At 44.0% G+C, this 17200-nt stretch overlaps 1 protein-coding gene across 4 annotated transcripts; it reads left to right on the forward strand.

Annotated features, from left to right (window-relative positions):
* The first annotated feature begins 7922 nt into the window (after positions 1–7922).
* TMEM17 (transmembrane protein 17) lies at positions 7923–14318 on the forward strand. Of its 4 annotated transcripts, none has more exons than XM_006114069.4 (5): positions 7923–8095; positions 10500–10603; positions 10992–11105; positions 11637–11703; positions 13763–13976. In XM_006114069.4, the coding sequence occupies exons 1-5, from the start codon at positions 7987–7989 to the stop codon at positions 13825–13827; spliced, it is 459 nt and encodes a 152-aa protein (XP_006114131.1). In that variant the 5' UTR covers positions 7923–7986; the 3' UTR covers positions 13828–13976. The 4 variants fall into 4 exon arrangements, with proteins under 4 accessions (XP_006114131.1, XP_006114132.1, XP_006114127.2 ...); XM_006114070.4 differs by lacking the exon at positions 13763–13976 and adding an exon at positions 13619–13756; XM_006114065.4 differs by lacking the exon at positions 11637–11703 and having other exon boundaries at positions 7929–8095; positions 13619–14318.
* Positions 14319–17200: the final 2882 nt, after the last annotated feature.

Raw genomic sequence — 17200 nt, forward strand, 5'->3', positions numbered from 1 at the left:
TAGAATGGATCTAAGTGGACTGTGGAGCCAGTGGACCATTTTTGCTACTGCATTCAGAGAAGATAATTGCCATGCTCACTCTTGTAAGTCTATTGTTGGGTCAATAAAGAACGACATCCAGGCATCTGCTATAACAGTAGTAGATCTTTGTTGAGCAATAAAAGCTATACTTGGATCAGAGAGATACCCATTGAAAATATGCTGGAAGAAACAAAGACTTCAGTCCAGAAGTTGACTAATGAAGGCACTTCTATTGAATCCTTAAATGAAGAGGACAAAATGTGTTTAAGCCAGCTGAGAAAGGTACACAGATTGGTGTGTCACAAATCTACCTCAGCAACGTCTGGATTCTACTCATCCTCTATGTATCTTTTATAGATGCCTGTCTTATAAAAACACTGACAGTTGAGTGCAGTGAGGCACTATCAGCAATGGGGCTGCCTTGTGGTCAGGACAAAATGGAGAATGTCAAGATGGAGTGGTTTGTTATACAGTGAGGCTGCGTATAGACTGGCATGATTTTGCGGAAATACTTTTAACGGAAAAGTTTTTCCGTTAAGAGTATTTCTGCAAAAGCGCATCTAAATTGGCAAGTGCCTTTGCGCAAAAGATTTGCTTTTGCACAAAAGCATCCGTGTCCAGTCTAGACATGATTTTGCACAAGAAAGCCCCAATCGCCATTTTAGCCATCGGGGCTTTTTTGCGCAAAACAGTTCTTCCCTGTCTACACTGGCCCTCTTGCGCAAGTATTCTTGTGCATTACAAAGTCAGTGCTCTTGCGCAAATTCAAGTGGCCAGTGTAGACAGCTGGCAAGTTTTTGCGCAAAAGCAATTGCTTTTGCACAAAATCTTGCCAGTCTAGACGCACCCTGAATGTATGAAGATCTGATTTCAACTTCTTTTTTTTCATCCTTAGTGGCTTGACCCAATCTTTGTTCTATGATTTCTGGATGAAAGAAGTAGGAATTCATCACTTGCTACTCCCAACCACAAGAGCTACATCTGAACATTCTTTTTTGTCACTGAACAATTTTGTGTTTTGAAAGAAGTTGCTTTCTGCCTGATCATGAGAATGAACTAATGAGCATATTGACTGGAGGACTGGTACACGAGAAGCCACCAAAGATGGACATACTGCATTCAAGAAGTTCATTAACAGAGTTATGCAAAACTACAAGAAACAAAGAATGATGTAGATGTAGTGCTTCACAGAAGGCAAGTTGAATGTCCAATTTTAATTTCTGTGATGATTTTAAAACATGAATTAAATGTAACAAAGTGGCTGTGAAACAATTTTCAGATTTTCATGTGGTGCCACACAGCCCTCTTCACCCCTCAGCCCATTATAAATGTGAACATCCCCTCTAATTTCAATTTCAGGGGAAAATACTGGATAGAAGGATTCCCGCTGCATAGCCCAGTCAAAATGCAATAAGGATTTGCTTCTTTGAGAGCTGTCAATAGCCAACTGGTACAAACTGAAAAAATAAATCTGAGTCAACACGATAGCCTGGATTCTGGCCTTAGTTATAAGCAGCTGTAGAATCCTATGACAATGAGGATGCATAGGTCTAAATGAGGGCAGAATTTGTCTCTATGCATTATGAAAGCCACCTCACACAAATATACCTATGTATGTTAATACAGGTGTTGTGGTAGAGAAGCAAGACTTGAAGACAGACAGGCTACGTCTACACTGGCCCCTCTTCCGGAAGGGGCATGTAAATTTCACGAGTCGTCGTAGGGAAATCCGCGGGGGATTTAAATATCCCCCGCGGCATTTAAATAAAAATGTCCGCCGCTTTTCTCCGGCTTTTAAAAAAGCCGGAAAAGAGCGTCTAGACTGGCCCCGATCCTCCGGAAAAAGTGCCCTTTTCTGGAGGGTCTTATTCCTACTTCAAAGTCTCCTGTTCAAAGTAGGAATAAGACCCTCCGGAAAAGGGCACTTTTTCCGGAGGATCGGGGCCAGTCTAGACGCTCTTTTCCGGCTTTTTTAAAAGCCGGAAAAAAGCGGCGGACATTTTTATTTAAATGCCGCGGGGGATATTTAAATCCCCCGCGGATTTCCCTACGACGACTCGTGAAATTTACATGCCCCTTCCGGAAGAGGGGCCAGTGTAGACGTAGCCACAATGTGCCAGCAATGGCAGAAATTATCTTTTGATGTGTATTCCAAAGCCACATTTTAAAAGTTAAGGGCCTAATTCTCATTTATACAAAGGTCCATTTATACAAAGGTACGAATTTATACATGTAACGGAGCCTTAAAATGAATGCAAATGTAAAAGTTTCTGAGTATAAATAAGATTCTGGTTCAAGGTCTTTATGCTCACAATAGTTCTCTCATCCATAAGAACCTTCACTATTTCTGCAACAAGAAAGTCATTGCATGTTTTAACAGCTTCCCAACAGACTTGACAAAACTAAAAATTATTAATAATAAAGCAAGCTCTGTCTACAGTCATTGTAATTGATCTTTTGAACTTGCTCAATGTTACTGACTTCAACAGGAGCAAGATCCAGCCTTATTTGCCACCTCCTTGATGATGATTTAAGACAATAGAGATATATTTAACACCCAGCATGTGTGAGTGTAATATAAATACATTGTAGAAAAAAAGAGGGGGATGCTTCAAGCAAGCCTCATCAGTAGTAATAATTACTGTTTACCAGATCAAAAAATCCTGTGGGTGTTAAATGAGCACCAGGGACTAACTAGAGAGTTAGTGACATAGAAAAGTAGAAGTCTTACAAGCCAGGAGTACAGCTGTAAAATTGCTCTGGCAAAAGCAGTCAAGCTTATAACCTGATCTTTTCAAACATGCATATTATAGTCTTTGTGGCACTTGCAATTTGTTAAAACTCTCACCCTGTCACTTCTTTACTCCAAGAAGTGGGAAAGAGCCAACCCTTGTACTCCAGTCTTATATGTGCTCACTAACACTGTATCCATTTTACAGTCTTTATCTTAAAAAGATAGGAGTTTATTAAAGGGAAAGCTGAGATGTGAATGATATATTCTGCACAAAGCTAGGGTTATGGCCTCGCACTCAAACCTGGGATGTATTGTAAGATAAGCACCAGAAGAAAACAGTCATTAAGACTCAAATCAACACATTTTGTAGTATAGCAATAATGATTCAGGTGGAAAGGAAATCTCTGGCACCATTTAAATGAACTCTGTGTTTCTGAAATGCCAAATGAAAAAATCGGTGATATTTAAATTTTGTTAGCTATGCTGCATCTGGTGTTTATGGCTTAGTTTTGTTGCCAGACAGCCCCAGGAGCATCAGTCTGGGAGCCCAGCCAGTGTCTCCCAATTTAGTCGGACAATTGTGGATACACAGAGATCCAATATTCCTGATTTAAAGCTCACAGGCAGATTGTCAGGGACTTTTGTTTTATTTATAGTTAGCATGTGTGGAGAGAAATAAAACAGTAATTTAAAATACTGTGCAATTAAGGGTTTATTTCTTCAACGTGCAGAAGTTTCTCATTCCAGTAGCTTATTTCAAAGCATAAAGAATTGGAATCTCTAGGTAGTTGTGCCTCATCCATTAAGAGGTGGATAGACATGAAGAAATACAGGAATGGGGATTCCTTTCCATTTAAAAAAAGGAAAGAGATGAATATCCAGGACTTCTATAAAAGTTGAACATTTATGATGACCATCTGTATGAGTACCGGATCTGTTCCAGTCACGTGCAGTTTAATGGTCTTCCTTTCCTTATGGTTCACTATTATATAAAGCACTAAATTACCAGTTCAGCTGTTCCCCAGGCTCTGTTCCTTAAAAATATAACTTCCCTTTCTGCTTGAAACAAAAGAATCTGCTCACTAAAAACACACTCCATAAAATGAAGTCTCCTGTTCATTAAATTCACAATAGATGGTTGCATGAGCCCAAGGACAATTAAATTGGATTAGCTGAAAAACAGACATATTCTACCTATGGGGAATATTGTATGCATATACATGAAAATTAAATATTGAACAAAGGTATGAGGCTTTTTTTTAACTGGGGCAGGTAGGATGCTTGCCATCTGCTGAACACATTGCCCTGTCAAATATCACAGATTCATATCCTGAATGTGGAAACCAAGTGCACATAGCAAATCCATGGATTTCTTTAGTATCTGCCTTCCACTGGCTTTTCTCCTTTACTTGCAGCTCAATTTTGCCACTTCACTGATTGATAAGCTGTGCTACCTCCCACTATTTTGGGGAACTGAGAGCCCAATTTTTCAAATCTTCCTTATGTCAAGAGTACTTTATTGTGTGACAAGTCCCATTCACTGTAAAGGAAATACTCATGTGACTAGAGACTTCACACCTGACAGATTGGCGGAATTGGGCCTATAAAATTAGAAACATAGAATGAGAGATCTAAGTATCTGTGCAGAGTGACTGCATGGTGTCTAGCCAAGGAGCAGCATATCGTTTGTTATTGACAAGAAAAAAGGTCTCCCTAATTTAAGTAATCAACTGGAAAATCCCAAAGGAGTAAATTATTTTAAGATGGAACCTTGACTTACCAACACGCCATGTGGGAAGAACTTCCATGAAGATCTGACTTAATCATAAGTTCACTGCCATACTTTTACTTTATGCATACCTGCTCCTTTCATAGGGATATTCAGTGGTAAGGATTTTGAACCAATATTTTAAAATGCATTAAATTATCCAAGACCAAGGTAACGATGATGAAATGAGGTTTCAGACACTTCAATTAAAATTATATTCTAATGTCCTGAGACACACACCTTTAATGATGTTTCCTCAAATATAAAGTTAGCTTTAGAATTACTCCTTAACATTTATATTTGCTTCTGTGGGCAGTTTATTTAGTCTGTAGAGGTTTTGAGAGTCAGGATTCCTGGATTCTAGAAATGAGCGATTATCATATGTTTTTCTTTTAAAATTTCTAGTTGATATTTTATGAGGAACATGTAGATAGACTGGATTACCTTTCTTCTTATATTGAATCATTTCAACAGAAGGTTAACATCACATTTCAAAGGGTCAAACTCTAATGGCATTTTCCGTAAAATGGGTGCAACAACATTTAACTACCGTGTCAACTTTAATTAATTGATAGCAACTTCCAACCACTTTCAGTACAAATTCCAACCACTCAGGAATTACTCTAGCTTCCTCTGAACTGCCCACAAGCTCTTCCTCCCCTAAATCTCTTTTGAGCACTTCAAGGAATAAGGTCTTGCCTGCCTGTATTTATTTCCTTTATTCAAGGAAAACCTGTGAAAGAAAATTGGTGTCAACACTTTTACCAACATTAAACTATTCTGTAGAACTCTCATCTTTCGAATATTATCAAGGGAAACAGTTTGGTAGGATTTCTTTTTAAAATAGATTGACATTTATATGAATTCACTCTGCAGTTACACCAGTTAGGTTAAAACTACAATAATTCAAAAATCCTGCCAAAATTCCTAAAAACTGATCATCAACTGCAGTCCAGGGGGACAATAATTTATATTGCAGGATTCCCCACTCTCCTCCAAGAAGACTGGGCCCTGTGTATCTTGGTGAATCTCATGTATGTGGGGTTAAGGTGACCATATTTTGAAAAAAAAAATTTTTTTTAAAAGCAGGACACTTTTGTAAAAACGTTTTTAAAGGTAAGGAAATACTCATTCAAAAGTAATTTAAAAATATGTATCGGTGTCACTGCTGCTAGCTTTTCACTCAAAAGCAACACGGGGAAATATCTTAAGCGTGCAGTGCATTTTCTACTAAAGTTAGAGTGCACGTTCATGATACTTCTTCAGCTGATGGGCCTTACAGTTCAATCCACTGTGGGCTATACTCTCCACTCCTAACACCATTCATCCCATCCAATGCTCCTTCCGCTGCACTAGTGCCTTAAGCACCGGACTCCTACTCAGTACTGCAGTACTTCCTGGACCATTTGTTTTTAAAACTTTTAGGATATATAGAAAACTGGAAGGACTCAGGTGCCCTGAAAGCAGGTCTTAGGTAGGGATGTTAAATATGGGTTAATTAAATAGTCAAGTAACCTCATGAATTCTTATCAGTTAGTTGACTATTCTATAGCCCCAGGGGGTGAGGCTGGCAGCCAGTTCACTTCAGCCTTACTCCTGAGGAACCCCCTGCCACTCAGCAGCGCAGGGTGCCAGACGGAAGCTGCTCCAGTTTAAAAAACAGCTCCCCTTGTGGATCAGCTGCCTGTCACCCTGTACTGCTGCCTCTCATAAAGAGGAAGCAGTGCAGGGTGTCAGCAGCCCCTGTGTGTGGGGGGGGGGGGGGGTGGAGGGGGGTGGAGCGGGATCGGTCTGAACTCCCAGACCCAGCATGAGCCGGAACCAAGCCGGGCTGCCTGCCTGCTAGGGTTGCCAGGTGTCCGGTTTTGAACTGGACAGTCCAGTATTTAAGCTTTCTGTTTGGGGAACTAATTGAGAAAATATAAATGTCCAGTATTTTCTAAATAAGATGTAATGTAGAGTGTGATGTAATGTTAAGTGTGTCTGGTATTTTTGTTGAAACCATGTGGCACCCCTACCGCCTGCCCATCTCCTAATACACTTTAAATGCAGAGCCACAGCAGGGGTAGGTCTCAAATCCATCACAAGCCAGGACTGAGATGGGCTGCTGGTCAGCCTGCTAAAAAATTTACTGGCAAGGGGTGGAGGAGAGAAATGTGTGTAGTCTATAGCATTAACCTATTAGCTTTTGCTTATCGGTTTAAGGGTTAATCGACTGCTTTATTACATCCCTAGTCATAGAATCATAGACTCATAGGGCTGGAAGAGACCTCAGGTGGTCATCAAGTCCAGCCCCCTGCCCAAAACAGGACCAATCTGGGTCAGCAGGACATTGTGTGAAAAAAACAGGCTGTGGGATGGCCATGGTGGGTACGCCACATATTGCAACCAGCCACATGCCAGGCTCAGTTGGGCCCAGGGAATACTGGGCAGGGAGGGTGTGACGTAGTGGGGGTACCTGGCTGGTTTCTATGCTGCTGGCTCTGGGGTAACCCCCACTGGCTCCCGTGGGTACCACGACCCAGCAAAACAGGATGAGTCACTATGCAAACCAGTATGGCCAGACACCCCCCATGGAGAGGAACAAAGGAAGGTGGAATGCTGCCCTGGCTGGGGGGCAGGGCTGGAAGAGAGTTAGTTAGTTGCGGTCTGTGAGCATGGAGGAGACAGCCTAGGGAGAGGGGCTGGAGTTTAGGGGCCCAGTCTCCCCCCAACTCAAGGGGGCCTGAGGCATCCTAGCCCAGCTCTGTGACCAGATTACATCTGTGCTGTGCTGTATCCTGGAGAGGCAATAAACTTCTTCTATTCCACCGGCTGGTGCAGTCTGTTTGTGCCATTTCGGGGTGCAGGAGACGGGGGACCCCCAACGCGCCGTCACAGAGGGATGCCCTCTTGGGGGTGCCCTGCCAGAGAGCATGGGGGGAAAGGCTAGAGAGGGTTGCCAGGCGTCCCGTTTTGAACCAGACAGTCCAGTATTTTAACTTTCTGTTCAGGAAACAAATTGAGAACTATAAGTGTCCAGTATTTTCTAAATAAGATGAAATGTGGATTGTGATGTCATGTCAAGTGTGTCCAGTATTTTTGTTGAAACCATCTGGCAACCTGGCTAGACATATGATTTAATGACTAAACTTGTTTCTACATGTGTTTTGAAATCACAGGCTATATTTTTCTATGCAAATATTGGAATTTCAAAATGTAGTAGATTATAAAATGGGGAAATAAGTTCTTGTACACAATTTGTCACACTTGGCACTGGCCCCCACCCATAGGCCTGGGGCTCTGCTTTGGGGCTGGCAGCAAGCAGGAGCCCTGGGCCTGGGACAGGAGCGACCCCTCCCTTCCTGCCCTGGCTGGGGTTGGTGGGGGCACAGTCAGGGTAGCGGCTTCGCGGGTTGCTACTGCGCATGCTCGAATCGCTAGTTGCCATGGCAGCGGGTTGGCTGCCCCTCGCGCGGCCAGCATGGCGCTGCCGGATCCGGTCAGGAGGCGGCTCGGCTCCTTTAGCCGGTCTGTGTTCAGCGACAACAACCGCACCGGCCCGGAGCGCCGAGAGAGCGGCGGCAGCCTGGGTAAGGCCTGGTTGCGCTGCCCGCAACAAAGATGGCGGCGGCATCCTCAAAGGGAGAGAGGTGGGGGGGCAGAGGGTCGCTGCCAGGAACGAAGATGGCGGCGCCAACGTCGCTGTAGCGGGGCTATGGCTAGGACTGGGCGGATGGGACAGCGCGTCCCCGCGCTCAAAGGGCGGGAAGGGGGCGCGCGCTGCCTTGCGCCGGCAGCTTCCCCCCTCCCTCCGCCCCAGGGGTGGCAGCAGCCGCCGCGCGGGGCCTCCCTGCTGCGCCGTGGCTTGGGGACGTGGCTCCGCGTTGGCGTCCCCGGGGCTGCGGGTGCCAGAGCATCCCCGGGCTCGCGGGAGTGAGAGCTGCGCTAATGCATCGTCTCCGCCCTCAGCCCCCCTGTTCCTGCTCCACGGCTTGGCTTAGGTACCGCTCCCCAGGCTGTGAGCCTGCCTGCTGGGGGGCTAGACCCCAGCTTGGGAGCTAGGCTGTGCTGCCAGTCCCACCCGTTCAAAAATCCCAGGTCAGGCATCCCCCCTGGAGCTCAAGAGGCCCTCATCAAAATCCTGAGATTTAAACGAGGACTATGGGGTCTTTGCCTTTGGGTTTCGCATGATTAGGGGTTTGCTTTGGGATGGTTGTTTCTTTGGTTGTGGCAGCTTTTCTTAGCAGCCAGGAAGGATCGGAAGCTCTAAAAAATAAAAGCTGAGATTCTCACAATCCCAGGACTCTAGAAGCTGGGGCTTTAAGAAAAGCACCACAAACTATTAAACCAGTTGGGATGCCATTGGACATCAGCCCAGGGCAAAACATATTGACTGTGTCAGACTGGCAAGTTTTTCCACAAAAGCGGGTGCTTTTGCGGAAAAACTTGCCAGCTGTTTACACGGGCTGCTTGAATTTCTGCAAGAACACTGACGATCTCATGTAAGAAATCAGTGCTTCTGGCAGAAATACTATGCTGCTCCCGTTCGGGCAAAAGTCCTTTTGGGCAAAAGGGCCAGTGTAGACAGCTCAGATTTGTTTTGCGCAAAAAAACCCCGATTGCAAAAATGGCGATCAGGGCTTTTTTGCGCAAAAGCGCGTCTAGATTGGCATGGATGCTTTTCCGCAAAAAGTGCTTTTGCAGAAAAGCGTTTGTGTCAATCTAGACGCTCTTTTCCGCAAATGCTTTTAACAGAAAACTTTTCTGTTTAAAGCATTTGCGGAAAATCATGCCAGTCTAGACGTAGCCTCTGTGCCTTTCTGTGAAAATACTACCATCCCTTCACACTCAGCCAGGCACTCGGTGTAACTTGCCAGATATTTTATACCACCACCTAGCATATTTCATCTGAAAAGCACAAAGCACTCCAGGACGTAAAATAAATCAGACTCTCACTGCCACCACATGTAACTGATGGTTTGGGTGTTTGAATTGGATCTGCTGAACCAGGGACACGTAACAGGACTTACAGGTGAGGCAATCATAAGGAGGAACTTCCACATGCACAAACCCATGGTACTTGTGGATACTTCTATGGGCTGCACTTTGAGAAATGGGGGGGAACTTCCAACAGTCAGTTTACTGATAATTAATTCAAGTAGATTTAATGTGATATCAATCCATTGGACAAAGAAAGAAGGAAACTTGTCAGTTGAAACAAAACCATTCCTGATGTTCTCATTTTTAGGACTTATTTTGTATCTGGGTCTGGTTGTATATTTTTGTTTTGTTTTTGGAATTTACATGCAAACTCTAAACACTGTAGAACTTTACCTCCTACATAGTATTCCAAGGGTCAGTATTTTGTTTTTCTGAGGTTTAGCAGCTAATTTTCTTCTCTTCATAGTGTTTGATTTGTAACTCCTCATTCTGTAATGTACATTCAAATTTGCCCCTTTTTAAAAAGCATATTGGATTGACATTGCTGGAGTCTAGAATTTTCTGTGCAGAAGAAAGATTGCATGGAGACCAAGCGATGCAAGCTTCTCCATCAGCATGCTTGCGTTCTGATTTGTAGAGATCAGTTTTAATTTGAGTATAATCAAATATATATGGTCACTTAGTCCCATTAAAAAAAGGCCTAGCATTATCACATTGCTACAGTCAGGCATCAGGAATTAAGAGTACAAGTCAGTTCACCTCCACTGTCTATTGCTCTCCTTTTGAGCACCTCCTCTGCTTAACACCTTCCTTATTTCTTTGTATACTCCCATCACACTTAGATTGTTTAGAATACGGTAGGGAATTATGTAGAAAAATTCTTCCTCTGGCCACTTTGACATATGCTTAATGATGAACTTGGTTGATCTCAGAATCCAACCATTAATGAGTTGAAGTTGTTCTCTTAAAGTAGAGGCATCTTTCTCTGCTCTATGTAGGAAATATAATGTCTGATACAGACCTTGGGTGATGATGATTTCTCTCGCTCTCTAGATAATGAAATAGTTGCCAGTTTGCCATTGCAGATGTCCCTCTATTTCAACCTTTACTTTTTCCCATTTTGGTGGGTAAGCAGTGTGGTCATGCTCCAGCTGAAGGTAAGTCCTGAGGGGACTTATCCCCTACAACATCTGTGCTGCCTGTTTGAATTTTATTTCCTTACACTGTCTGCAAGAGTAATATAATACTCAGCCCATCTACTCATTTCCTTCAACCCACACATGGCAAATGTTATTTAATAGAGTGCAATAGCTTAGTGGAAATGTCTGAGTATCTGGAGGTGCAGGAATTTGTGACAGAGTTAGTGACAGGTTTGGTTGGGTGGCAGATTGAAAAATCAGGGGCAACGGCTTGTCAACTTTCAGGAATATTGACAGTGCTGCATGAATTTCCAGAATGCAAATTCCATGAGCTTCTGTAGAGCTGTATAAAATAGCAATAGCACATGCCAGCCCCATGGAATTCTTACTTTCTTCCTCTCTCTAGTACCCAGTCTTGCCAGATTACTACAAGTTCATCCTGGTCACAGTCATCGTCATAGTCTCTCTCATTGAGGCCATCCGACTGTATCTTGGATATATGGGCAATCTGCAGGAGAAGGTATGTTCTGTTGACCTCTGAACATCCGTTCAGGAGCCTTAGAGGGCTGAATATGAGGCTTTGGATTACAGACACCACACAGTTACATTCACTGATAAAGTAGAACTTATTAATTGGACTTGAAGTGGGGTTCATGGCCCTAGGTAAATTCTCTGTCATTTGTGCTAAAGGAGCTGGTCACTTTGCACAAGTGAGCAGTGGGTTCCTTTGTTTCTGAACTTCACAAAGCACAGATTCAGACCTGGCTTTTGTAAACCTGCTAGAACAAACAAGTGACCATAATTTAGTCTTTCTACATTGTGGGGGTGGAGAAACAGCACACCCCATTTTAAAATCATCTTCATATTAAATAATTTACCCCCCCTCTTTTTGGTTTTATACATTTCTCTAACCTGAGCCTCTATTCTGCCAGTTATGCTCTTTCAGTGTTTGTCTATTGCTTTCATCCCCTCATTTCAACTCTTCCTCCCTTTGTTGTTTGGGGATGCCAACCTCATTTTCCCTCTCTCTCTTCTTTGATTCGTGCTCCAGCAACCACACATCACTGAAACCATCCTCTTCAGCTTCATGCAGTTCTCTGGAAGCCTTCTTTCATATGGTGGGTCTGCTTAGAAGTATTGTAGGATAGAGTAGAAACTCTGATGGTTGGTTCAGGAAGTGAGGGACCAAACTCTATTCTATACTGATACATACTAAGGATGTTAAGAGGTGGGTAATTGGCTAATTGTGTAGTCAATACAATTTGTATTGACTACACAATTAGTCAATAAGGGAAAGCACTCAGTCCTGACTTGCACCGGGTCCGAGAGCTACCCGCACTGTAGCTCTGCATTTTAAATGTAGTTATAGTCAGGCAGCTCTCACTGCTTTTAAAATGCAGAGCCGCAGCAGGAGTAGCTTCTGGACCTGGTGTGAGCCAAGACTAAGCCGGGCTTGCTCAGTCCCTGCTTGTGCAGCATCCGGCAACCCTTATCCAAAGGAGGTCCTAGTGTATAGGGGTTGCTGCCAGAGCAGTGTGTGTTCACAGACAGTCCAGGCTGCTGTGGACAAGGGCTGTTCTGTGGGATGCAGAGCTTATGGCAAGCCTGGGCTTGCCCTGGGCAGAGACTGCCGCATGACAGCCTCCCTTCCCCCTCCACCGCACTGCTGCCTCTAGGCAGCAGTGTGTGTGTGTGGGGGGGGGGAGGGGGCGAAGGGCAAGGAGCAGTGCAAAGACAGTGCTGGGGGGGGGAACTGGCTTTTAAACTGGCTCCTGCTTCCCCCTCTTGCTGCCTGTCATACAGAGGCAGCAAGGGGCGGGGGGAAATGTGAGTGGTCAGCTTGACTAGTTGCTTACATCCCTAATATATACCGACACTGAACTTTCGGTGCAAGTCTCCTTTTCCTGTCTCTCTGTTGATTGTTTCCTTCTGGCTTATTCTCTGTTACAAGTGGAATTAAATTATCAGGCCCCTAGATGACCATGCTTCCTGCTTCAGCTCAGCACGCTGTTTTAATGGCGCTGATGGAGGGAAACTGATGTAAATCAAACTGTCCCCACTAGTTTTACTCTGCCACTGAATATCTCACTCTCCTGAGCTGCTGAATATCTTCATTGCCAAAGATGCAACTTTGTGTCCACTTATCCCTATCACTAATAGGGGTAGAGTGAATTACACTTGGCTGGCTGTTCTGATAGGAACAGTGAGAAAACCAGTAACTCTGCTTCTGCTGTTACCAGGCTGTTTTGCCCAGGTGTGCAGCAGCAGGGCTAAGACATCTTTGGAGGGGTTTTATAATTGATGGGAACATTTGGGAAGCCCATGATCTTCCATGGAATGTAACTCTGAAGTCCTGCATCTAATTGAAACAAAAATCTGTTTGGAATAGACTTCACAATAGTTGTTGTCTAGATATGTATTGGCTCTTTATTTCTTAGTTGAACTGGCTGAAAAATGGGGGGAGGGGTTCCCCTGCTGAAAATTTTGACTTTCCCATAAGAACTTAAAACCACAGCCCATCAGGAGAGTTGTGTTTCAAGTACCACATGCTCTTTTTATCCTCTATCGCTTATTGGACTGTATTATATGTGAATCAGCACTTATTTATGGGAGCTGATGCATCATGGGAATTGTTGAGCCACATTGAATAATGGGAGATGAAGCTCAGCTGGGAGCCATGCCCATAAGAATGGGTGCATGAGACAGTAGTATAACAAATTGAAATGTTTAGATTTGGGGCATTTGTTGTTTGATGAGAGAAAAGATGAACAGAAAAGATGAGGCTTTTTTGGTAAGCAATTTTATTTAGTTAAAAAAAAAGTTTTTCATTGCAAAATAAATTTAGACTGAAAATGTTCTGTCTACCAGTCTTATTTTTTTAGCAATTCTATAGAATATGCAGGCTTTGAGGGAGGGAGAATGGATTTCTATAGGATGTGGTGTTGGAATGTACTCAATGTATACACACGGCTTGCATTGTTCAGTTGCCGTGTTTTAGCAACTGTTGATATTAGATATGTCTTTATATTGTAGGTTCCTGAATTGGCTGGCTTTTGGCTCCTGAGTCTCCTCCTGCAGTTGCCCATAATCTTCTTCTTGCTCTTTAATGAAGGTCTGACGATCCAGCCACTGGAGCGAGCAGTTCACATCATTTTTGCCCTCTTCCTCGCCTTTCAGGTCATTATGGCTTTTCTTGCCTTGAAAAGAATGGTGAACCAGCTAGCAGTCCGTTTCAGCCTTAATGAATTTGACCAGCTGGACTATCAGCCCTCATCAGATTATCCGGCCTGGGAGAAGAGGAGGGTGCAGGCACCATGGAGAGAAGGACAACACTTTGAGGAAGCGCTTCCATCAAATACTGATTGGGAATCTGCACTCAGGGCCTGACAGGTTATATCTACGATAGAATCTTAGGATGAACATCTCTTGCTGCTATAGTCTTACTGTTTCCATTTCTGTGGCTCCTTCTCAACTTTGTCAGAAATGTAGTTCTGCCACAGCCACCATTAAAGAGGAGAGATTGAAACTTGACCATCACATCAGCACCATTGGTTCTGCCAGTTACACAGTTGACTTCATTTGTACATAGTTATTCACTGGACAAAATGTCTGCAGCATGGGTTTGGTAGGTTTTGTACTTTAGCAAACCTTAATTTTTTGTAAATGGTGTACAAAAGATGTTATGATTTTGAACAAGGATATTTACAATAAATTAGTATTCATTTTAATCACTCTTCATGCTCTATAGCATATTTTATCTACAGATCTGAGTACTCTCTACGGACAGACAATGAATTTAGCATCATAATAGCACACTAAGGCAAGGCAGTATACACAGACACAGAAAGAGATGCAGACACTACAGTGATGGTCAGGCTACAAGAACTCAAAAAACTTCAAGAACTTTTCAAAAGTACCATTAAATTTTGGATGACTCAATTACTGGGCGCTCCAGTCAGAGGATCTGTTAATCCAAGAAAACACTCTTTGGTTCATCTCAAATTTTGGGAACCCAGCACCTCATAGTTTAGGCCTACTTGTCTAAAGTGGAGCACCTAATAATTGAGCCAGACAAATTGCATATCTTATTTCAAATTTAGGGTGCTGTGTACATGCACCCTTAGATACAAGCGATCTGCTCAAGAGAATGCAAGAAGTCTGTCAGAGCCAGGTATATAACTCGGGTCTTCTCATTTGCAGGTCTCTGCATTAATGTCTGGACAATCCATTCTGGTAATGGCTAAAAGTTTGTTTCTCAATCTTGTGATCAAAAGTAAACTTTAATTTTCTCAAGTGGATCCCTCTGGCTATCAGCAGAGCAAGAGCAGACACATACAGGTGAAGGCCTGATACATAGACATAAGAACGGCCATACTGGGTCAGACCAATGGTCCATCCAACCCCGTATGCTGTCTGCTGACAGTGGCCAATACCAGATTCCCCAAAGAGAGGGAACACAACAGGTAATCCTCACGTGCTCCCTCTCCTGTCACCCACCTCTAGTGAAACAGAGGCTAGGGACACCATTAGACACTGGATTAGTGAAAGGAAGAGGTCATGGAATCCAATTGCATTATGAAGGAAAGATGCAATATATTTAAGGATGAGATTTTTGCAGGTCTGTTAGAATCTTAGGGTATGTTTACACTACAGCGTTATTTCGAAATAACTATTTCAAAATAACGCATCTACACACAATAGCTTTTTGCTATTTCGAAATAGCGTGTCACACTGAGTGGATGCTGAATTGCATTTAAGGCCGGCCAGAACCAGATTCAGCAGGGCATAAGGTCAGGAGTTAGCCTCAGGCAGCAGCCACACAAAGTATCTGAGGCATGTGCTTAAAGGGACTGACCCTCCGGACAGCCAGTCCTCAGGTTTCCCTGATTGCTTGCCTACCTCGATGAGGGACAGCGAAGCATTTTGTCTCTGCGTGCTCTGGTTGACTTCACTCGGGACACCACAGCACTCTGCAACATGGAGCCAGGGCTGCTCCTTGGCACTCTGGTGCTTCTCGTGGACGCATTGCTGTGAGCCTGGTTGCACTTTCTGCAGGCTGCCATCCGGGAGATCCATCGGGGGGCTGTCAGTATTCAGGAGGCCCTGTGGGAGGCCTCTAAGCACCTCCCTGGTCTGCCCTACTGGGGGCTTGTGCCTCATTCCTCCCTCATGTCCATTTACCCCTCCCTAACCCCTCTTCCTGATGTCAAATAAAATACATGTATTTTCATGAACACAAACTCTGTTCAGCAAAACTGGGGTGGGGGAATGCAACTCTGGTGAGACTGGGGAAAGGAGGCAGGAGAGGGGGAAGAAAGGGTGGGAGAAACCTGGGAGGAGGGAGCTGGAAGGGGGAAGAAGAGGGAGGGGAAGCTCAGGGTTGCAGGTCTCACCAGACCAACTTGATTTTCATGCAAACTTGCTCCTGTGTTCACATGTGGCCTTTGGTGGCCAGGCTGGCAGCTATCCTGCTATAGATGGCCGCGTTCCTCCATCTAGTGCGGAGATCATGGACGTTGGGGGCATCCCCCCCGAGCCTGAATAAGATCTGTGATCTCTACCCTGGACCAGGAAGGCACCCATCTTCTCCGGGCCCTGGTAGGCTCCTGGGAGCTGGCAGACTGCTCCTGGGGAGGGGTGGAGGGCTGGCTGCCAGTTGCTTGCTGGCTCATGTTTTGGGGCCGCTGGGTCAGGGGCAATGACTGCTGGCTCTGGGCTGGCAGGCTTGGAGCTGGCACAGGCACTGTGGCCAGAGTCAACCCCTTTAAGGGCTCCGGGGAGGGGGGAGGGAGAGAAGTGTTTTTGGTTGAGGCTGAAGTAGCCACCAGGGCACCCTGGGAAGGCTGGAGGCCCCCTATTTCCATATAAGTGTCTACACAGCACTTATTTCAAAGTAGCTATTTCAAATTTGGCATTATTCTTCATGAAATGAGGTTTACCAAATTCGAAATAAGAGCTCCGCTATTTCGAATTAATTTCGAAATAGCGGTTTGTGTAGACGCTAGTAAAGTTATTTCAAAATAATGGCTGTTTTTTCAAAATAACTTGAAGGGTATGTCTACACAGCACAGTGAAGAGGCACAGATAGTGGCCTTGTCTCATATTAAAATTGGATTTCCTCAGTGGGCAGGAGAGAGGGTTCAGTGATAGGATATTAAAATTCAAACGTAGTAGAAAAAAGTACAAGTCCACTTGCAGCAGTAGTGGCCCCATCTTACACCAGGTCTGGATTTGACATTTTACAGAAATATAACCAACTGGAAGAAATTAGTAAGCAGCAAATTACTCAGAATATCTGGAGAAATATGAAGATTTTACATTCAGGGTCTGTAAGGGAGATATCAGTGAAGTTTAAGCATGAGTTTTGTATTTAGAAGCGTTACACCATTTCAAAATCCTTTATGCAATAGTCATGGGAATTCCTTTTGAAAATAAAAAAAAAAAAAGCTTTTAACTGTTAAATCAGTACTACGGAATTATATGCCATAGCACGGATTGTCATCTTGCCACTGTATAACTACTGCAGAGCTGAGCTGAAAAACGGCTTGAGATCTCAGCTCTAGTCGCTTCAAAGAGAAACTTTTCAGAGCCAGTTAAAATAAGGACTGGGAAACT

Source organism: Pelodiscus sinensis, chromosome 3 (genome assembly GCF_049634645.1).
Source record: "Pelodiscus sinensis isolate JC-2024 chromosome 3, ASM4963464v1, whole genome shotgun sequence".
Classification (NCBI taxonomy): Eukaryota; Metazoa; Chordata; order Testudines; family Trionychidae; genus Pelodiscus; species Pelodiscus sinensis.

Coding starts and splice junctions, on each gene's coding strand:
- TMEM17 (XM_006114065.4), top strand. CDS start 7,987: ATGGCGCTGCCGGATCCGGTCAGGAGGCGGCTCGGCTCCTTTAGCCGG. Junction 10,604..10,991: donor TGGTCATGCTCCAGCTGAAG/GTAAGTCCTGAG, acceptor TCCTCTCTCTAG/TACCCAGTCTTGCCAGATTA. Junction 11,106..13,618: donor TGGGCAATCTGCAGGAGAAG/GTATGTTCTGTT, acceptor TTTATATTGTAG/GTTCCTGAATTGGCTGGCTT.